The sequence below is a fragment of the Saccopteryx leptura genome, chromosome 5, assembly GCF_036850995.1.
Source record: "Saccopteryx leptura isolate mSacLep1 chromosome 5, mSacLep1_pri_phased_curated, whole genome shotgun sequence".
NCBI classification, from domain to species: domain Eukaryota; kingdom Metazoa; phylum Chordata; class Mammalia; order Chiroptera; family Emballonuridae; genus Saccopteryx; species Saccopteryx leptura.
The window spans coordinates 214,970,845-214,988,635 of NC_089507.1; the positions used below are offsets into that span (position 1 = coordinate 214,970,845).

General features: G+C 51.7%; 1 protein-coding gene across 7 annotated transcripts in view; it reads right to left on the reverse strand.

The window, feature by feature from the left end:
• The window catches only part of TTLL9 (tubulin tyrosine ligase like 9), a 32,125-nt gene that overhangs the window by 12,148 nt on the left and 2,186 nt on the right, over positions 1 to 17,791 (reverse strand). For 4 of the 7 annotated variants that reach the window (XM_066384126.1, XM_066384122.1, XM_066384121.1 and 1 more), the window contains exons 3-9: positions 15,384 to 15,427; positions 11,685 to 11,777; positions 7,353 to 7,464; positions 6,443 to 6,632; positions 3,709 to 3,773; positions 1,818 to 1,908; positions 440 to 480 (exon numbers count right to left, since the gene is read on the reverse strand). In XM_066384126.1, coding sequence (XP_066240223.1) covers positions 440 to 480; positions 1,818 to 1,908; positions 3,709 to 3,773; positions 6,443 to 6,632; positions 7,353 to 7,464; positions 11,685 to 11,777; positions 15,384 to 15,427 — 636 coding nt within the window. Of the gene's footprint in view, positions 1 to 439; positions 481 to 1,817; positions 1,909 to 3,708; positions 3,778 to 6,442; positions 6,633 to 7,352; positions 7,465 to 11,684; positions 11,778 to 15,383; positions 15,428 to 16,700; positions 16,756 to 17,791 lie in introns of those variants that run through there. The other 3 variants (XM_066384127.1, XM_066384124.1, XM_066384123.1) reach the window with 3 other exon arrangements.

The window sequence follows — 17,791 nt, forward strand, 5'->3', positions numbered from 1 at the left end:
CAGGACTCTAACCCGAGCTCTCACCAGCAGTGTGACCTTGGGCAAGTCACTCAACCCCTCTGTATCTGTTTCCTCATCTGGAAAGTGAGTAATAGAACCTACCTCCCCAGTTATTAGAGGACTGAATGAGATAAAACCTGCAAATACCAGGGCCTGGGATTAGTAGGTGCTCGGTAAACGTTAGCTGTGGTTGCCACGGATGACAGAATGAATAAAAAAGGACACGTGGAGGGCAGGCCCAGACACTGGGGTGTCTAAGATGGTAAAATTTAGATCCATTTTCCTGCCCCACCTGCCCTCAGATGTCACCCTGGGCTCTCCCAGGTGGGCAAAGCCAGACAAGTTCACACAGGTGCCCCCAGAACGGGCTCTGCCTCTGTCCCTGAGTCCAGCTGCCCCCGCCCCACCACTGGAGGGGGCACCCGCCTTAGTTACACACCGACATCACCAGCACGTAGACACGAAGGTCAAACTTGCGGCCTGTGAGGCAAGGAAATAATGCACTCATGTAATGGTGACTGTCAGGCACTGTTCTAGGTCTGGGGGTTATGACAGTGGAGCGCAGACGTGAATCCCAGGTGGGGAGGGCTGGGGGTGAGCCAGATGACGGGGGCAGGACAAGGGCTGGAATTTAGGCGTGTTGGGTTCGAGGTGCTGGGAGATGCCCAGGAGGGGCTGTCGGAGGCTGTGGCACATCAGGATTTGGGGCAAGGTCTCGACAGAAGGCTGGGAGTCACTGGGTGATGTCTAAAGCCACAGAAAGAGGATGGGGCCACTGGGGAAGGAGGGGGAGGAGAAGAGACCCGAGGACTGCCCCTGGAGAAGGACATCATCCAAGGTGAGAGGAGGCAAGTGGATCAACAGCATTCAGTGCTGCCCCTGCCACCAGCGGGTCCCTCTCAGATGACGAGACCCTCCGGAGTCACACCCCTTCACACACACACACACACACACACACACACACACACACTGCCACAGGCCTGGGTGTGCAGACCCCACTAAGGAATGGTAGATGTGCAGGCACCCTGGGGAAATCTGCACAGGCTCCACGGGGAGGGCCCAGGATGTGTGAATAGGATAAACACCACTGGGCTGTGCGCTTCAACTGGGTGAATTGTGTGGTGTGTGACTATTAAGCTGTTATTAAAAAAAGGGAAAAGAGGACGTTCTGGCAAAGTGAACAAAGTGAAAGCTTCCACGGGTCACATAGCTATTAAGTGGCAAGGTCAGAATCCGAACCCAGGCAGCGTGGCTCTGGAAGCCCGCACCCACTGACGGACCGCGGGCAGATTTCTCTGCCAGCCCCTTGCAGGCCCTAGGCCCTCGCACTCCCTCTTCCTCCAAATCCACCCACAGGTGGCTCCTGGCTGTCACTCAGCCTTCAGCCTCCCGTCACCTCCCCAGAGAGGCCTCCCTCCCTCTCTGTCCCATCACCCAGCCTCATTTACTTCCTAGCACTCTGGAACGGTCTCATTTCTTTCTAGTTTTTCGCTGTCTGCTTATGTGGGGCATAAACTCCATGACAGCACGCTGGGCCGCCAGCACCCAGGACAGTGGCTGGCCATGAGTAGGCTCTTTATAAATACCTGTTCAATTACTGCACGAATGAGTGGGTTCTTGAAGAATGAGGGGCATTTTAGTGAACAAGGGAGTGGGACGGGCATGCCAGGCGGAGGAGCTGCACAGGCCACCGCGAGGGGGTGGGAGACCGCAGGACAGATCTCCCTCCATCTCTGCAGCCCTTCAAGCCCGGCCAGGCCCCGCCCACAGGTCAGGCCCCGCCCACAGGTCAGGCCCCGCCCACAGAGCCGGCTCACCTCCTATCAGATAGGGATTTTCGATATAACGCTGAGCTACATAGTGCTCCACAGGCATTTCTTCTTTCTGGTCATCCAAAAATTTTGAGTCCTAGTTGTAATAATAATAATTGTTAACATTTATTGAGCACATCCTGTGTAGTAGGCATTGTGTTAGGCACTCTCCCTGGGGTAGATCGTTCAGTCTTTAAATCAAGCCCATCAGGGAAGTACTAATGTTAGGGAAGTACTAATGTTATCCCCATTTCACAGATGAGAGACTGAAGCACAGAGAGGGGGAGCCGCCTGCCCAAGGTGACACAGCTAGCCAGTGGTTCAGCGGGAAGTGAACCCACACAGACTGGGGCCGGAACCTGGGCGTTTAACCCAATAAGGCGGCCAATGGCCACATGGGCCATGTGCATTTAACTTGATTAAAAGTAAGTGAAATTACATACTACAACATATATGAACCTTGAAGACATAACACTGAGTGAAAGAAGCCAGACACGAAAGGACAAATATGGTACGACTCCCCTTAAATGAGGGACCTTGATTAGTCAAATTCATAAGAGACAGAAAATGACACAGTGGCTTCCACAGGCTGGAGGGAGGGGGTGGGAAGTTAGTGTTTAATGGGGACAGAGTCTCAGCTGGGGGAGATGAGAAGTTCTGAAGATGGATGGTGGTGACAGTCGCACAACAGTGTGAATATAATTAATGTCACAAAACTGTACACTTAACTATGGTTAAAATGGTAAATTTTATGTATATTTTACCACAATTAAAAAAGGAATAAATTAAAAATCCAGCCCTTCAGTCACACCGGCTACATTTCAACGGCTCAGTGTCAACACGGGGCTAGCGGGCACCACACCAGAAAGCACAGGTGTGCACCATCCCCCACTGTAGAGAGGCCCACTGGTCAGGGCTGCCCAGAGCGTCGCAGAGCCCCCCGGAAGTCCCTCCACCTTCTCTCCACTAATTCCCAGCTTCTCTCCGCTAATGGCCAGCCCTGCCCGGGAAACTGCGATGGCCTCACAGCCTCTCGCAGCCTGCAAAGGCCCTTCCCGCCCACACTGTTCCCTTCAGAATAACTCAGGGAGGAACTGAGCCAAAGGCAAGCTCACAAGCTCGGTGAGGTCACATAACTGACCAGTGGCAGGCAGCCCCAGAACTCAGGTCACCTGGCCCCCAGGGTGGAAATTTTGACACCTCCCACCATCCTGCTGCCACAGCTATTTTAAGAAAGAGGCAGCCAGGCCTTCCCTTCCTGGGACCCGCGGCCCCACATGCACTCGTGGCTGGCAGAGGGTTGGCCGCACCCTGGGCCTGCTGGGCCTCCACGCCAGCGAGCTTCCTCCCAGCGGCGCCCCGACAGTTTCACGGGAGGAGCAGGACACCCGTGGAAGGAGGAAGCTCGTTTGCTGAGCACCTGCTGCGAGCCTGCCAGGGCCGAGGCGCCTGAGTGGGGCTCCATCAGCCTGCTCCTCTCACCCACACACCGCTGTCATCTCTCAGGGCCAGAGGGGTTCAGCAACCTCCCCAAGACCACACAGCTCCCAAGTGGTGGAGGCAGGACTGGAACCAGGATTTCTACCGCACTGTGTCCTGGGACAGGGCAGAGGCAGGGAGGGAGGGAGCTGCCTCAGGCTCAGTCCAGGACCTAGCAGAAGTCAGCCAAACTCTGCCCAGGCAGGAGAGCAGGGGCTCCAGGTACCGAAGGCGTTCTCAGGTTTAGGCACGTTAACCCATCGCGTTCTCAGCAGGTACTGCTACTATCCCTTATTTGCTTGTGCACAGAGAGATGAAATAACTTGCCCAAGGTCACAGAGCTAGGAAGTGGCAAGGTCAGAATTTGATCCTAGGCAGTCTGGTTAGGGAGGGAGGGAGGGGAGAGAGGCAAGCTCACCTTCCTCCAGTCCATGACGTCCTTCAGCCTCCGGAAGAGGAAGATGCCCTTCCCCTGGGACCCGGCTACCTGGGGTGGGGTGGGGTGGGGTGGGGTGGGGTGGAGACAGAAAGGTCCATTCAGCTCTCCGTGGTTCCTCATTAACCCCTGTGCCTGGGGCTCCTTCCCGGCACCTGTCTCCATCCCCCTCATGGGCCTCCAGCTATCCCCAGAGGCATGGCCAGCCCAGCCTCAAGGGCTGGGACAGAGAAGGTGCTGAACCTGGTGGGAGGGAGAGAGAGGCAGAGAGGAAAGCGAGAGACCAGCTTAGCTCACAAAGGCATCAATGGCATGAATAATACAAAAGAGCAGACGATTAAAAATCCATTTCTAACAGTCCTGGGAACATATCATCCAATTCTTTTTTTGGAAATCAATTTGCCTTCCTAATTAGGTTTTCCTTCGGCTAATACTGAAATCAGTCTGCCTTCACGGAATGCCAGCATAGATAATTCATAGCTGCACAGAGAACAGGGGCTGGCGGAATCTTTAATATCGCGCAGGCCAGTCAGCACCAAGGCAGTACTTCCTCCTGTGACGGCCTCTCCCACGGTCGGTCACCTGCTGGCGTCGCACATCCCCAGTGCCAGGCGCTCACCTGCCCTGCGCCCCGCCAGTGCCAGGCGCTCACCTGCCCTGCGCCCCGCCACTGCCCGTTAGTTGGTTAGTTGCACTGACTCTACGAAGCAGTCATCCAGAGGTATACAGTAGGTGTCTACTGCATGCTGGGCATCGCGCTAGAGCAATAAAGGAACCAGCAAGGAGGAACCCAGCAAACAACTCTCATGTCTCTCAGTTCTCCTCTGGGCACAGCCCGCGGCCGCCCCTCAGCCCTGCTGAGCTTAGGGTGTTAGAAGCATGCTAGCAGCTTCTACCCAGCCTTCCTGTGGGGGTCTGACAGCGCTCTCAGCCCCTGCTCCCTCCCCTATCCTCTCACAGGCCAAACTCCGGCATCTGTTTCTCAGCGGACCCAGAACAGTTTGTTAACTGTTTTCAATATAGTTGCTTCCCTTTATCATCAGATATACTTTATTGCACGCTTTTATAAACACTGTCCTGTGACAGGGTCCGCAATGCACCAGATGCTACAGACCAGAGGCATGGGGACAGTTCAGAACCCCTGCCCTTATTCAAGCTCCTGGCAGTTGGTTTCTCTGTTATTTGCTGCCCAAAGCATCAGAGCTCCTAGGAAATATCAGTGAGAAGGTGTGAGAAGTTAAGGTTGGGGTAAACTCATAAAACAATATAAAAAAGTGGTTCTTCCTGTCCTGCAGTTTGGAACGAGGCCCCCAAAGCTGAGAACCCAGGCCGCCCAGACTCACACCTGAGTAAAGGATTACCCTGCTCTGCGGGCACAGAGAGACCGACAGGTGGGGGCCTGACAGCCCAGACCTCACAGCCAGGCACCTGCCCGACCACACCAGGGAGGCGGCAGGAGCCAGCGAGCTCCCCACCATCAGGCCTGGCCCACCTCCCCGCCAAGCCAGAGGGCTGGGAGGAAAGGCGGCTTAGATGGAAATGAAGTTTGGATGTGTACACTTTAACTCTACACTGGGCTTTTAAATTCCATACACAGGGTTTGTTCCTACATTCCCCGAGAGTAACAGCCTAACTTGGCCCCACAGCAGGGCGGCGGGATCAGACACCGTGGGAGTGGGGTGCTTTTGTAAGTGCTCCAGAAAATTCTGATGCACTCTCAAGCCTGAGAAGAACTCCTGCACTGACTCACGGTGCCAAGTGTGGTCCAGGGACTGGCAGCAACGGCTTGCTCATTAGCTCCATTTTACAGACAAGGAAATGGCCTCAGAGGGGTTGAGTGGCGCTTGGGGTCACATGGCACATCAGTGACAGATACAGTTAGAACCCAGCCTAGTCGGACTAGAAGCACAGTCCCCGCGCCCTACACCCGAGGCAGGGTGCCTCGGCCACTTGGCCACTCAGGAGAGACAGGCGCGCACACGTGCACACAAACATGCAGAAGCCAAGATTCCTCCTCTTAATTACAGCCCTAAAGGCTGTGGGCTGGGAAAGGAATCAACATAATACACGTGGCTCGCTCCCAATTAGCACACATTATCATCTGTCTGAGACGACAATGCCTGCTGGGAGCCAGAGCTGCAGGTGGGCTACAGTCCAAGCCCTCCCACCCAGATCCGAGCCCCCTCACTGTGTCACCCCCTCACTCTGTCGCCAGGCAGGGAAGCCAGCCCTCCGGGGAGAGGATCAGGAGGCCTGGGAACCCCTGGCCCAGTCTTCATTCAGAAGTATGTGTGGAAGGCTTGAATAACTAGGTCTTGGGCTCCTAGTCTTTATAACGGGGCTGGTGGGACTGCCTCCCAGGGACCAAGGACCCAGAGACCGCTTCGGGGCCGTGTAGGTTGAGCACGGCCTCCCCTGATGGCAGGGAGAGAGGCAGGGAGCTGAGCCCGGCAAGGCCCGATGCCCTGCCCTGGGGCCCCGAGGGTCACTAGTTCATCGACTGAACCGTTAGTGAGCACCTGCTGAGTACCAGTGCTCACAGCCGCTGGGTCCACAGGCTGCCGAGAGGAGATGGTGTGGGCCCCTCAGGGAAGGCAGACGATGCATCCAAGGCGAACCCCCTGGCCCGGTCCTGTCCTGAGATGCACCCGAAGGCTCCCAGCTTCGGTGCCTGGGATGCGCCCTGCCCCCTCCTCCGGTGCTTGGCACTGGGCACTCACAGGCTTCATGATCCAGGTGATGCCCGGGTTTTTGCGAAACTCCTCCACGAACAGGTGGTACTCGCCGGGCATCTCGAAGGTTTTGGGGAAGAAGTCGCACTTGGCCGCCTCCAGCTTGCCCGCCTCGCGCTCCAGCTGCTTCCGGAGCCGCTTCAGGTTCTTCACCATGTAGTTCTTGCGGGTCAGCTGGGCAGCAGGACGGGCGGGGCGTCAGCACTCGGCCCCCGCCCCCACCCCGCTCTTCCCAGCTGCCCCACGCCCCCGGTCTCTGGCCCACAAGGTAACAGTAACAGTAAGAGTAACTTTGACTAGGAGAAAGAGTAACTTTGACTAGGAGGAACATTAGCCTGCTGTTCCGTAATTATCCCCACTTCACAGGAGAGGAAACTGAGGCTCAGAAGGGTTAAGTCAGCTGCCCAGAGCCATCCAGCTAGCGGGAGGCAGGCACAGCCAGGCTTTGACCCCTCTGTCTGACTCTGAAGTTCACGTTTCTGACCGCTACGCTGCACTAACCTTTGACAACTTCCCATCACTGGCTCCTCCAGTCCCGTCTCTGGGTCCGGTTCCTCCTGGACCTGCCTCCTGTCTCCACACTCCAAACTGCTCAACTCGTCTCTACCCTGAGATCACCACAAGTGCTCAAGTGTCCTGCTGCTTTGGCCCCTGTACCCCCAAGCCACCCCGACCCGCACATCCCGTGCTCAAACGCCACCAGCCTGTGGCCTCAAGCCCCGCCCCAAGCCTGCCAGCCCCTCAGGTCTTAGACCCTTCCTCCCTCTCACTGGTCAGCTCATCACACACCTGGTGCACAGGTCCCTGCCTGCCACGCCCCTCGCACTGGCTCCTGCTGTTGTCACAGGCAGTGACCAGTGACAAGGGCTGGAGGACCCAGGCCCCTCAGCTCACCTCGTAGTGGTTTCGGAAGTGACTGATGCGCGTGTGTTCATCCATGTAGGTGTGGTCAAAGTTCTCGCGGAGCCAGCTGATCTCACACCAGTAGAAATCCCACTCCTCTTCACTGTGGGGGCAGGGCGGGACACACGTGGGACGGAGGACCTCTGCACTGCGGGGGTCTGGGGCCCAGGGAGGCAGAGCTGAGGGGTGAGCGGCAGTGGGTCTCCTAGGAGTCTCGGGAGGTAGCCACGGGCCGCTGCTGACCACAGCCTGCTTTGTTAGATTAGAATGAAAATGACAGAAACATTCCTACAAAAATCTAGGCTGGTGGCTTCCAGGGAGCCCAGATAGCTCATGGTGCCTACTGGCCGGACTGAGAGTGGCCGCCCACACCAGCCAACCTCACCTGACCATGTTACCTGACTGCGTCTTAGAAGCATCATGGAGCTACCGCCCTCCCCTCCTCCAGCCCACTTGACCAAGCACTGGAATTAGGTAGCATTGAAAGCCCTTCCCAGTTCCAAAGGCCTCCTTCTTATTAATCCTCAGAGCAGCAGCCCTGGAGTGCCGAGGATCATACCTGGGGCCGGAGCGCAAGGAGGGGCTTGCTCACCCAGGACACTGTAGCATGGGACCCGCACCCAGGCCCACCTGACTCCAAATCCCAACCTCATTCTTCACCGCCATGGCAGGGAGAGGGACAGAAACCAGACAAATCCACGAAATCTGATACCAGAGCTGGGGCGGAGGTGCTTGAAAAATATGTGGAATGTCACCATGATTGCTTCTAACTTTTAAGTAAAAAATTAGATATAAAATGAAGCCCCTATCTAAAAAATTAGATATAACTGAATCATGTATACTTCTGATTCTTTTTTTAATATTTAAAAAAAATTTTTTTTACTTATTCATTTTAGAGGAGAGAGAGAAGAGAGAAGGAGGGGGAGGAGCAGGAAGCATCAACTCCCATATGTGCTTTGACCAGGCAAGCCCAGGGTTTTGAACCAGCGACCTCAGCGTTCCAGGTCGACGCTTTATCCACTGCACCACCACAGGTCAGGCCCTACTCCTGCCTGATTCTATCTTCTCTCCTGTCCCAAAGGAAGCCATTAGCCTGAATTTGCTACGTATCATTCTATGAGTGTTTTTACAGCTTTACTATGTATATATGTGTGTGTCCATCTACAGCACAAGACACTGTTTGGCATGTTTTTAAACTTTCTAATAGCTAATACTTATTGCTTACCATGTGCCAGACACTGTTCTAAGTACTTTACAAACATGAACTCATTGACCCTCATAGCAATCCTAAGTGTTAGGTTCTATTACTAAGCCCATTTTACAGATGAGGGAACTGAGGCACAGATATGTGAAAGAACTCACCCAAGTTCATACAGCTATTAAGTTGCAGAGCAGGATCTGAATTCAGGCCATTAGGCTTCCAGGTCCAAGCTCTGTGGTTAGAGTGACTGCTGACTATTTCCTTTCACAGCTCTTGCTTTTGTACCAACTTTTTGTTTGGGATGAATGAATCAATAATGGATGAATGAATAAATAATAGATGAAGAAATAAATAATGCAAGAATACAGGAGGAACCAAAACTGGCCAGGTGGTGCATATTATACCACAGTGAAGATTAACAATAAAGAGGGAAACAAATAAATAACTCTGTAAGGAGGCATTATGAAATGTGCCGTGAGTAATCCAGCAGGCGGCTACGAGGCAGGGTAGCTGAGGGACCTGTGCTGGGCGGAGGCCACCGTGTGCAGGAGATATTTTGACTGAGGGCTGAAGGGCAGAGGAGCAGCCAGGTCAAGAGCAGGGGGGAAAGGGTCCTGGGAGAGGGAAGGGCAGGAGGTCAGGCCCTGAGGTTGGAAAGGGCACCTTCAGGGACGTGAAGAAAGGCCAGGGTGGAGGGAGAGAGGCCAGGGATGATGCTGAGAGGGGTGGGGCCCAGCCAAGCCGGGCCTTGTCGACCACGGTGCAGGTTTGGTATTCCTTTCCAATTCTGCAAGTTGGTGCATTTAGACCCCATCTTCATGATCATCACAGTCAGGAGCTCTTAAGTCCCCCGGGAAGACAGTAAGCTGCCCAACGAGGACGGCAGGATTCAGGCTCCTTCTACCTTCCCATCCGCCATCCTACGTGTTGTCCTCCTGCTCGCCACTCAGAGCCACAGGATGGTCACTGCAGGTCCAAGTGCCACGTCGGCATTCTTGGTGGGAAGCAAGGGAAGGGACAGCTCTGGCCACATCGGTGCCAAACTCAGACCTGACCGGCTGATGGTCTGAACTGAGACCTCATTCTCTCTGGAGATACCAGGCCCCAGGCTATGTCCGAGAGGGTGTGTGGGCCTCACAATCATAGAGCCACGTCTAGCACAATGGCCCTGGCCGCTGGCCCTTCCTGATTTGAGGACCCTTGAGGCAATTTGGAATCAGTCACGATGCAAGCTGCTTCATGGACTCCCACATCATCAGCATCAGACAAACGCTCAGAGCCTCTTCCACCTGACCATGGAGCAAGGCTAAGGAGGGGCAGGGGGCAGGCTGAGGTCACACAGCAAGTCAGGAGAGAGCCCCTTCCTAGACACCACCCCCACTGTCAGTCACCTCTCCCTCCTTTAATGCATCCTCCAACCCCTCCCTCATCCTCCATCACACCAGGCAGTGGGAACCATGGATTCGTCCACGGGATCGTTTGTTCCTTATTCACTGAAAGGCTGCAGAGCAGGGCAGAAATGAGCCTGGGACTCCGCAGACAGACTAGGTACAAATCCCAGGGCAAGCCCTGATAAGCAGAGTGACCTCAAACATGACATTGCTAACTTTTATGTCCAGTTTTGTCATCAGTAAAATGGGGAGAACAACAGCACCTACCCAGAAGGTTTGCTGGATAATTCAGAGGTTGTGCGTGTAGAATGCTAAAGAGTGTCTACCAGGCTTTGCTATTGTTAGGCAACAAATATTTATTAAGCACCATGGCAGGGCAGCTGGTCGCCCACACCCCTCGTATCCATCTTCCTTTTTTTTCTGTAGTGGTAGAAATCCCAACAGTTTAACCTGGGCAAATCCCAACATAGATCCATCTACATTTTCCAGATTCCCTTGCTGCTAGGTGTGGCCAAATGGCTAAGTTCTGGCCACTGAAATGGGGCTTCCAGGCTGTGTCCTTCAAGGGCAGGGCATGCCATTTCTCACCTCCTCCCTAACTATTTGCCCTTGGGATGTGGACGCAAGGCTGGAGCTCCACCTCCGACCATGGAGGACCAGGGCCTCACTCAAGGGGCAGCAGAGTGGAAAGACAGGAGCATATGGGTCCTACATTTCCATACCATCTCTGAACATCCTACTTCTGGACTTCAAAGGGAGACACAGTCAACTCCTAGTGGCCTCGTTTACTTTGGGTCTCTGTCACATGCACCCAAACCTTAACTCTAGTAACTCATATTGGCACCTACTATGTATCAGGCACTGTAAGCTTATTCATCTCAGTATCCTCAGGGTTCAGCACAGAAGAAATGTAGGCTTAGGGGTCAAGTAATTTGTTCAAGGTCACAGAAGTAGTAAGTGGCCAGAGAAGAGCAACCCTGGACCTGGCCCAGATTCAAGCCATCACGGGTCTGTGACGGCTGCCCTCCTTGTTTTTACAGAGGGCCTTGGGACCCTGTTAGGACAGGCAGAGATGAGCCTGGGACTCTGCATGGCTGTGGAATAACTGAACTGGGTTTGAATCCCATTTATGTGCTGTGTGACCTTAAGCCAGGGGTCCCCAAACTTTTTACACAGGGGGCCAGCTCACTGTCCCTCAGACCGTGGGAGGGCCGGACTATAAAAAAAACTATGAACAAATCCCTATGCACACTGCACATATCTTATTTTAAAGTAAAAAAACAAAACGGGAACAAATACAATATTTAAAATAAAGAACAAGTAAATTTAAATCAACAAACTGACCAGTATTTCAATGGGAACTATGCTCCTCTCACTGACCACCAATGAAAGAGGTGCGCCTTCCTGAAGTGCAGCAGGGGCCGGATAAATGGCCTTGGGGCCGCATGCGGCCCGCGGGCTGTAGTTTAGGGACCCCTGGTCTTAAGCAATCTGCTTAACACCTCTGAACATAATCAGATCTTGCTGGATTTGTACAGGGCTTAAAAAGACAGAGATGGCATCAATCATGTGACTGACACATTGTGAGTGCTAAGTAAGTGTTAGCCCCTGTCATAGCCAAATTAAGACAAGTCCCAGTATCCACCCAGGGGATGGGGAGAAAAAAAAGGGCGACGAGGACCTGTGAGACAAAGGGATGGAGGGATGAGGGTGGGGGTGGGGGGATCTTACTCCTTTACTTCCACCCATCCTGCTCTTTGGCGAAGAACATCCATGAGGGTGTTCACTGGAGTGGCCTTGAACCGGATTGATGCTCTCTGCTCTCTGAAAGTCAAGGCAACAAAATGCTTGCTGAGAAGAAGCTATTTTGCTAGGATGGTCCAGGGTGGGACAAAAAGGGGAAGGGAGAAAGGTCAAGCTGCATACTTGTAAATGCCAAAAAAGTAGAATAATTAAATTTCAGAATTTAGAATAGACCATGCAACACTTAAAATAATTAAATTAAGAGTTATAGAATCTTTGAATTTTTGAAAAATAATCACAATCATTTTGTTCATTGCCTGCTGTGTGCCAGGCATGGTCTGGTTACTTTCTGGGTAGCAAGCCTAATCCTTATATTTAATAAGTATTTGCAAATCCTCTTTTCTGGCATTTATCTGGGAAGATGGAACAGATGTACTTTTTCTATTCCTCCTACAAAAACCCCAGAACATTATATATAAAACAAACAAAAGAAGACATTTAAAGATGGACAGAAGAAGGCAGACCAGCTAGGGACCCTGGGACAGCAGGGTGGTAAATTTTCTGTATGGGTTTTGTTTGTTTGTTTTGCCTCATAGATTCCAGGTGTAAAAACAAAACAGTTAAAAATCAGACAAGGCCCTGGCCGGTTGGCTCAGTGGTAGAGCGTCGGCCTGGCGTGCAGAAGTCCCGGGTTCGATTCCCGGCCAGGGCACACAGGAGAAGCGCCCATCTGCTTCTCCACCCCTCCCCCTCTCCTTCCTCTCTGTCTCTCTCTTCCCCTCCCGCAGCTGAGGCTCCGTTGGAGCAAAGGATGGCCCGGGTGCTGGGGATGGCTCCGTGGCCTCTGCCCCAGGCGCTAGAGTGGCTCTGGTCGCGGCAGAGCGACACCCCAGATGGGCAGAGCATCGCCCCCTGGTGGGCGTGCTGGGTGGATCCCGGTCGGGCGCATGCGGGAGTCTGACTGCCTCCCCGTTTCCAGCTTCAGAAAAATACAAAAAAAAAAAAAAAAAAATCAGACAAATACCAAGTGTTCACGGGAATGTAGAGAAATGATCATTATTCTGCAATAATGATGGAAACAAAAATTGGATAACACTTGGGGCCCTGGCCGGTTGGCTGAGTGGTAGAGCGTCAGCCTGGCGTGCAGGAGTCCTGGGTTCGATTCCGACCAGGGCACACAGGAGAAGCGCCCATCTGCTTCTCCACCCCTCCCCCTCTCCTTCCTCTCTGTCTCTCTCTTCCCCTCCCGCAGCCAAGGCTCCACTGGAGCAAAGTTGGCCCGGGCACTGAGGATGGCTCTGTGGCCTCTGCCTCAGGCGCTAGAATGGCTCTGGTTGCAACAGAGAGACGCCCCAAGATGGGCGGAGCATCGCCCCCTGGTGGGCATGCTGGGTGGATCCCGGTCGGGCGCATGCGGGAGTCTGTATGACTGCTTCCCCATTTCCAACTTCAGAAAAATAAAAAAAATAAAAAATAAAAAAATTGGATAACACTTGAAGACCAATTTGGCATATTAAAATCATCAGATACTATCTTCTACACATCAGACTGGCAAAAATCTCAAAATCCAAGTTTTGACAACAATGTGCTAACATGGAAATTCCTCCCAAGGCAGTCTTTAGTACAGCGAAATATGAACTTACTCTGCACTCGGCAACTCCATCCGAGCTCTGTACCCTCGGTACTCTACATATGCACCAGGCAATGTACATGTAAGGATGCTCATTTGTAATTGTTTCTATGTTGTATGGAACTAATCTGCAGCATACAGTGTTGGTGGTCTGCCCTTCTCCCTTGGGCATTCACTATACCCGTGCATGCCAATCAGAGGGCTTTCCACTGCCAGCACCTGCAGATCTTCGCCCAGGGGCTTTTCCTGGCCCTCAGAGTGTGCTCGGCTAGTGCTTGGAGCAGATCTGAAGTACCAGGGAGAAAACTGCACTCCCCCAACATCATATAACCAATGACAACTGCAGGTGATAGATAAGTCCTCCAGTCCTCTCATCACTCGTTAGGGTAAGTCTGCGGTGTGTTCTCTGTTATCTCCGAGGAATCCCGGTGGGATTAACCCCCCCTTGCCCACAGCAATAACCTGTCAATAATGCACCTCTCATTGCTTTCCTTCCTTTGGCTGTCTCACTTCCCCACTTCCCTGCCAGTGCTTACTGGAATCACCTTCCAAACAAACGGCTTGTTCTTACATCCTGGCGTCAGGGTTGGCTTCTGGAGGAAACCAATACCAAGACACAAGCTAAATGCCTTTCAAAAGGAAGACAGATAACTTGTGGTATACAATGGAACACAGGTATGGAGTAAAATGTATCCAACCTTATGAACAAACATGATAAACCCTGAAAATATGATCCTGTGTGAAAAAAGCAGGGTGTATAATAATCACAGTGTAACACCACATAGGTAACATGTATTCCTTGCAACTCATGCAGCTAGGAGTGTCCATGCCACACAGTTCTGGTCAATAAGTTAAACACATAAGACTGCCAAGGAGTGTGGGTTCCTGGGAAATACTGTTTGCTTGTTCTGGGATGTGATCATGACAGAGGCTGGCGCTGCAGCCACCCCTTGACGTACATAAGGAAAAGGTTCAGACCATCACAGACACACGAGCTCTGACACTGTTGAACCACTGCACCAACCCTCCAGGTTCTTAGTTATGTGAAAGCAAGCTATACAATTCTTGAAAGCTGCTACTAGTCAGCTTTCTTGTTACTTGTAACTACACACATTTCTAACTGATATCTGCCCTAATAAAACATATGGGTGGGACCTGTTAACTGAAGCGCTCTTTGTTTTGGGGGGTAGGAGTGGGTGAATGGATGTAGGGCCAGGATCCGGAACGGAGCTGAATAGCCGAATTGCTCGGCATGAGAGAGTGAGATTTGAAATTGATGGGATACGGTCAGTACGGAGAAAAAGAAGGCAAAGATGGGCACTGCACGAGAGAAGACCACACAGTGGTGATACAGCCAGGGAGGCCTTGAGGGAGAACAGAAATGGCTAATGAAACAAAGAACAGACATATCTAAAATGTCTGCCATGGTGCGTACACATGGTAAATTACCTCTTCTAAGTCCCCACAAACATCTTCAGCAAAGTCTACATTGCCCATTCCTGCTTTGTACAAATGGATTCTCTTTAGGAAGTCCACAAAGGTGCTAAGTTCCGCACCCTGGCTATCGATCCAGAGTGGAGCAGAGCATCAGGGTGGAGTTGATATTTAAGTTATCAAGTCAACTTCACATGGTTGTTGACAAAGGCGGGAGAGCCTAGTTAGATACAACATGGGCTCTGGAGTCCAGCAAACTCTGCCACTAATTAATCCTATGCTCTTGAGCAAGTTACACAGCCTCTCTGAGCTTCAGTTTCCCCATTTGTAACATGGACACGATACTAGCATTTACTTGAAAGGTTTGTGGTAAGGATTCAATGAGATAATACAGGTAAAGTGACTAGCCCATGGCCTGCCACATGGTAAATGCTCAATAATTGTTTATTATTATTATTATTACTAATACTATTACCATCATCACTATGATTATTAAAGTTAATAAGGAGGAAGCCAGATGGATGAAGGGGAAGAAGGAAGGAAGGAAAGAAGAAGAAAGGAAGTAAGAGAGGGAGGGAGGGAGGAATGAATTTCTGTTTATTAGGTTGGATGGGACCACTCACCGTTCTTTTGCCTTTGACAATCCATAGCCCTTGTGATTTTGATTCTGCAATGAGAAAGAGAAAGTGATGAAACTAGTTTGGCATATTCACCTTGCTTTCCCAACTCAACTTACTGCACATACTAATATGGTCAGACCATCAGACTCAGCACTCACTGTCCAGGTCCTGAGTCAGTAAAGTCCAGGCTGGCCAAGTTCTCACTGGTCACCATGTGTCCAGGAACTTGGTCCTTGGAATAAATTCCCAAGTATCCAAGGCCTACCTCACTGTAGACTTGCTCCACAGGCATGACCAGTAGAGTGAATACCTAGTTTTCAATGCTCCAAAGGTCCAACCCTGAGCCCTAATTTTGAGAGCTGAGCTCAGCAGTCTCTGTGAGAAGACCTTCTACTCCAGGTGTCCCCAAACTACGGCCCGTGGGCTGCATGCAGCCCCCTGAGGCCATTTATCCGGCCCCCACCGCTCTTCCGGAAGGGGCACCTCTTTCATTGGTGGTCAGTGAGAGGAGCATAGTTCCCATTGAAATACTGGTCAGTTTGTTGATTTAAATTTACTTGTTCTTTATTTTAAATGTTATATTTGTTCCTGTTTTGTTTTTTTACTTTAAAATAAGATATGTGCAGTGTGCATAGGGATTTGTTCATAGTTTTTTTTATAGTCCGGCCCTCCAATGGTCTGAGGGACAGTGAACTGGCCCCCTGTGTAAAAAGTTTGGGGACCCCTGTTCTACTCCAACCTTGAATGATCGATAAGATCCATTTGTGAGAGGTGGGACAAGGGATAAGAAGCAGGTTGGGATGGGGCGAGCTGGATGCTAGAGTAACTAACTCATTTCCCTTCTTCAGGTCTCACTTTGTGCACTCTTAAAATGGGAACGATGGCTGGCTCCTGCACTCCTAGAGGTCAGGACTTCGCCCTGATTCACTTGTGTCCTCATCGGCCAGCACTGGGCTTCGCTTGGAAAAGAACTAGTGTTTTTTTTTAGATGGATGGATGGGTAGACAAGCGGGAGTGAGGATGAAAATATCTCTAAGAGCTTTTCCAAATCAGGAAATCCGAAATTCGGAGCTGAAAGTCACAGAAGTCGCTGAGTCCAGTTCAGAATCCTAGCGTTTTATTTCCCGCCAAGTCGGGTTCAGCGGCCTGGAGCAGACGCTCCGGCGGCGCGCGGCCTCCTGGCACTCGCTGTCTTCTCTCTGCGTTTATAATTTTTTCGACTCTATCCGAGCTCCTCCGCGAGCATCCCAAATTCTGAATCCCTCCGCCGCTCCCCTCCCTCTCTATAAGGCTGATGGAAGCAGCTGGAAGCACGCCTACCTTCGGTCGCGACATGACGCGATCCCCCAGGGCCGGATCCAAACCGCCACCTGGCCTGGCGCGAGCCTGCGCGTCCCGTTACCAAGGCGCCCGGATCCGCCGCTCTGATTGGCTGAGCCGAGAGCACGCCTTCCGCGCAGGGAGCACAGCCAGGCAGGCCGGCCGCTTCTACTCGCTCAACGCTTTTTAACTCCCTGCTCCACGGCCCCGCGACTCTGGGGTACCCGGCCCCGGGGCTGCGCTCAGGCATTCACTGCCCGGCGCCTCTTCCAGCTTAGCTTCGCCTGACCTAAGATCGCTAAGTCTGAAAAGTTGTCAGCTTTTGGTTAATGCGATGGTTCTAGATCTCCTTCCTCTGGCCCTCACGAAGTCACCTGGTCAGTTTTCAGTTGGTAACGCCAGTGACTTCCGCCTTCTCCCAGTCACTCTTTGTATACTTGAGCACCAACTCTGTGCCAGAACTCACCTCAACACCTGCAGTGGCCACCGACCTGACCAGTGTCCTAGGGACGTCTCTTGCCCTCACATTCCAGTTTGTTCTTTGCACTGCAGCCCACGAGCTCTTTGAAACACAAATCCGATCTTGTCTCTCTCCTGCATGTAATCTCAAGTGGCAACTTATTGGTCCTTGCACTCTGTATGTTCTGTCCCTCCCCTTCCTCACTTCCCCACTAGCCCGGGATCTGTATGCTAATCATAGATGATTAGAATTATTTTTTTTTAATTTTGTTATTGTTTTATAGCAACAAGAATGTTATCTAGGAATATGTCTAACAAAATGTATGTAACATTTCATTAAACAACAAATTCTTATTAAATATCACTTTATGCAATGTCCCATTCTTAACTCTGAGGATCCAGCAGTGAATAAAAATCAAAAAGCATCTGCCCTTGTGGGATTTATAGACTCATAAAGAAAATTACATAACATTTTAAGGACATTAAACAAGTCCTGAATAAAGGGAGGGATATACCATGTACAGGGATGGGAAGACTCAATAGCAACATAAAGAGTATTTTCCCAAATCCAGAAAGGAATTTTGAAAGCTCTTGTCAGACCAAAACAACCAAGTGTTTGTGTTGAGACAGGA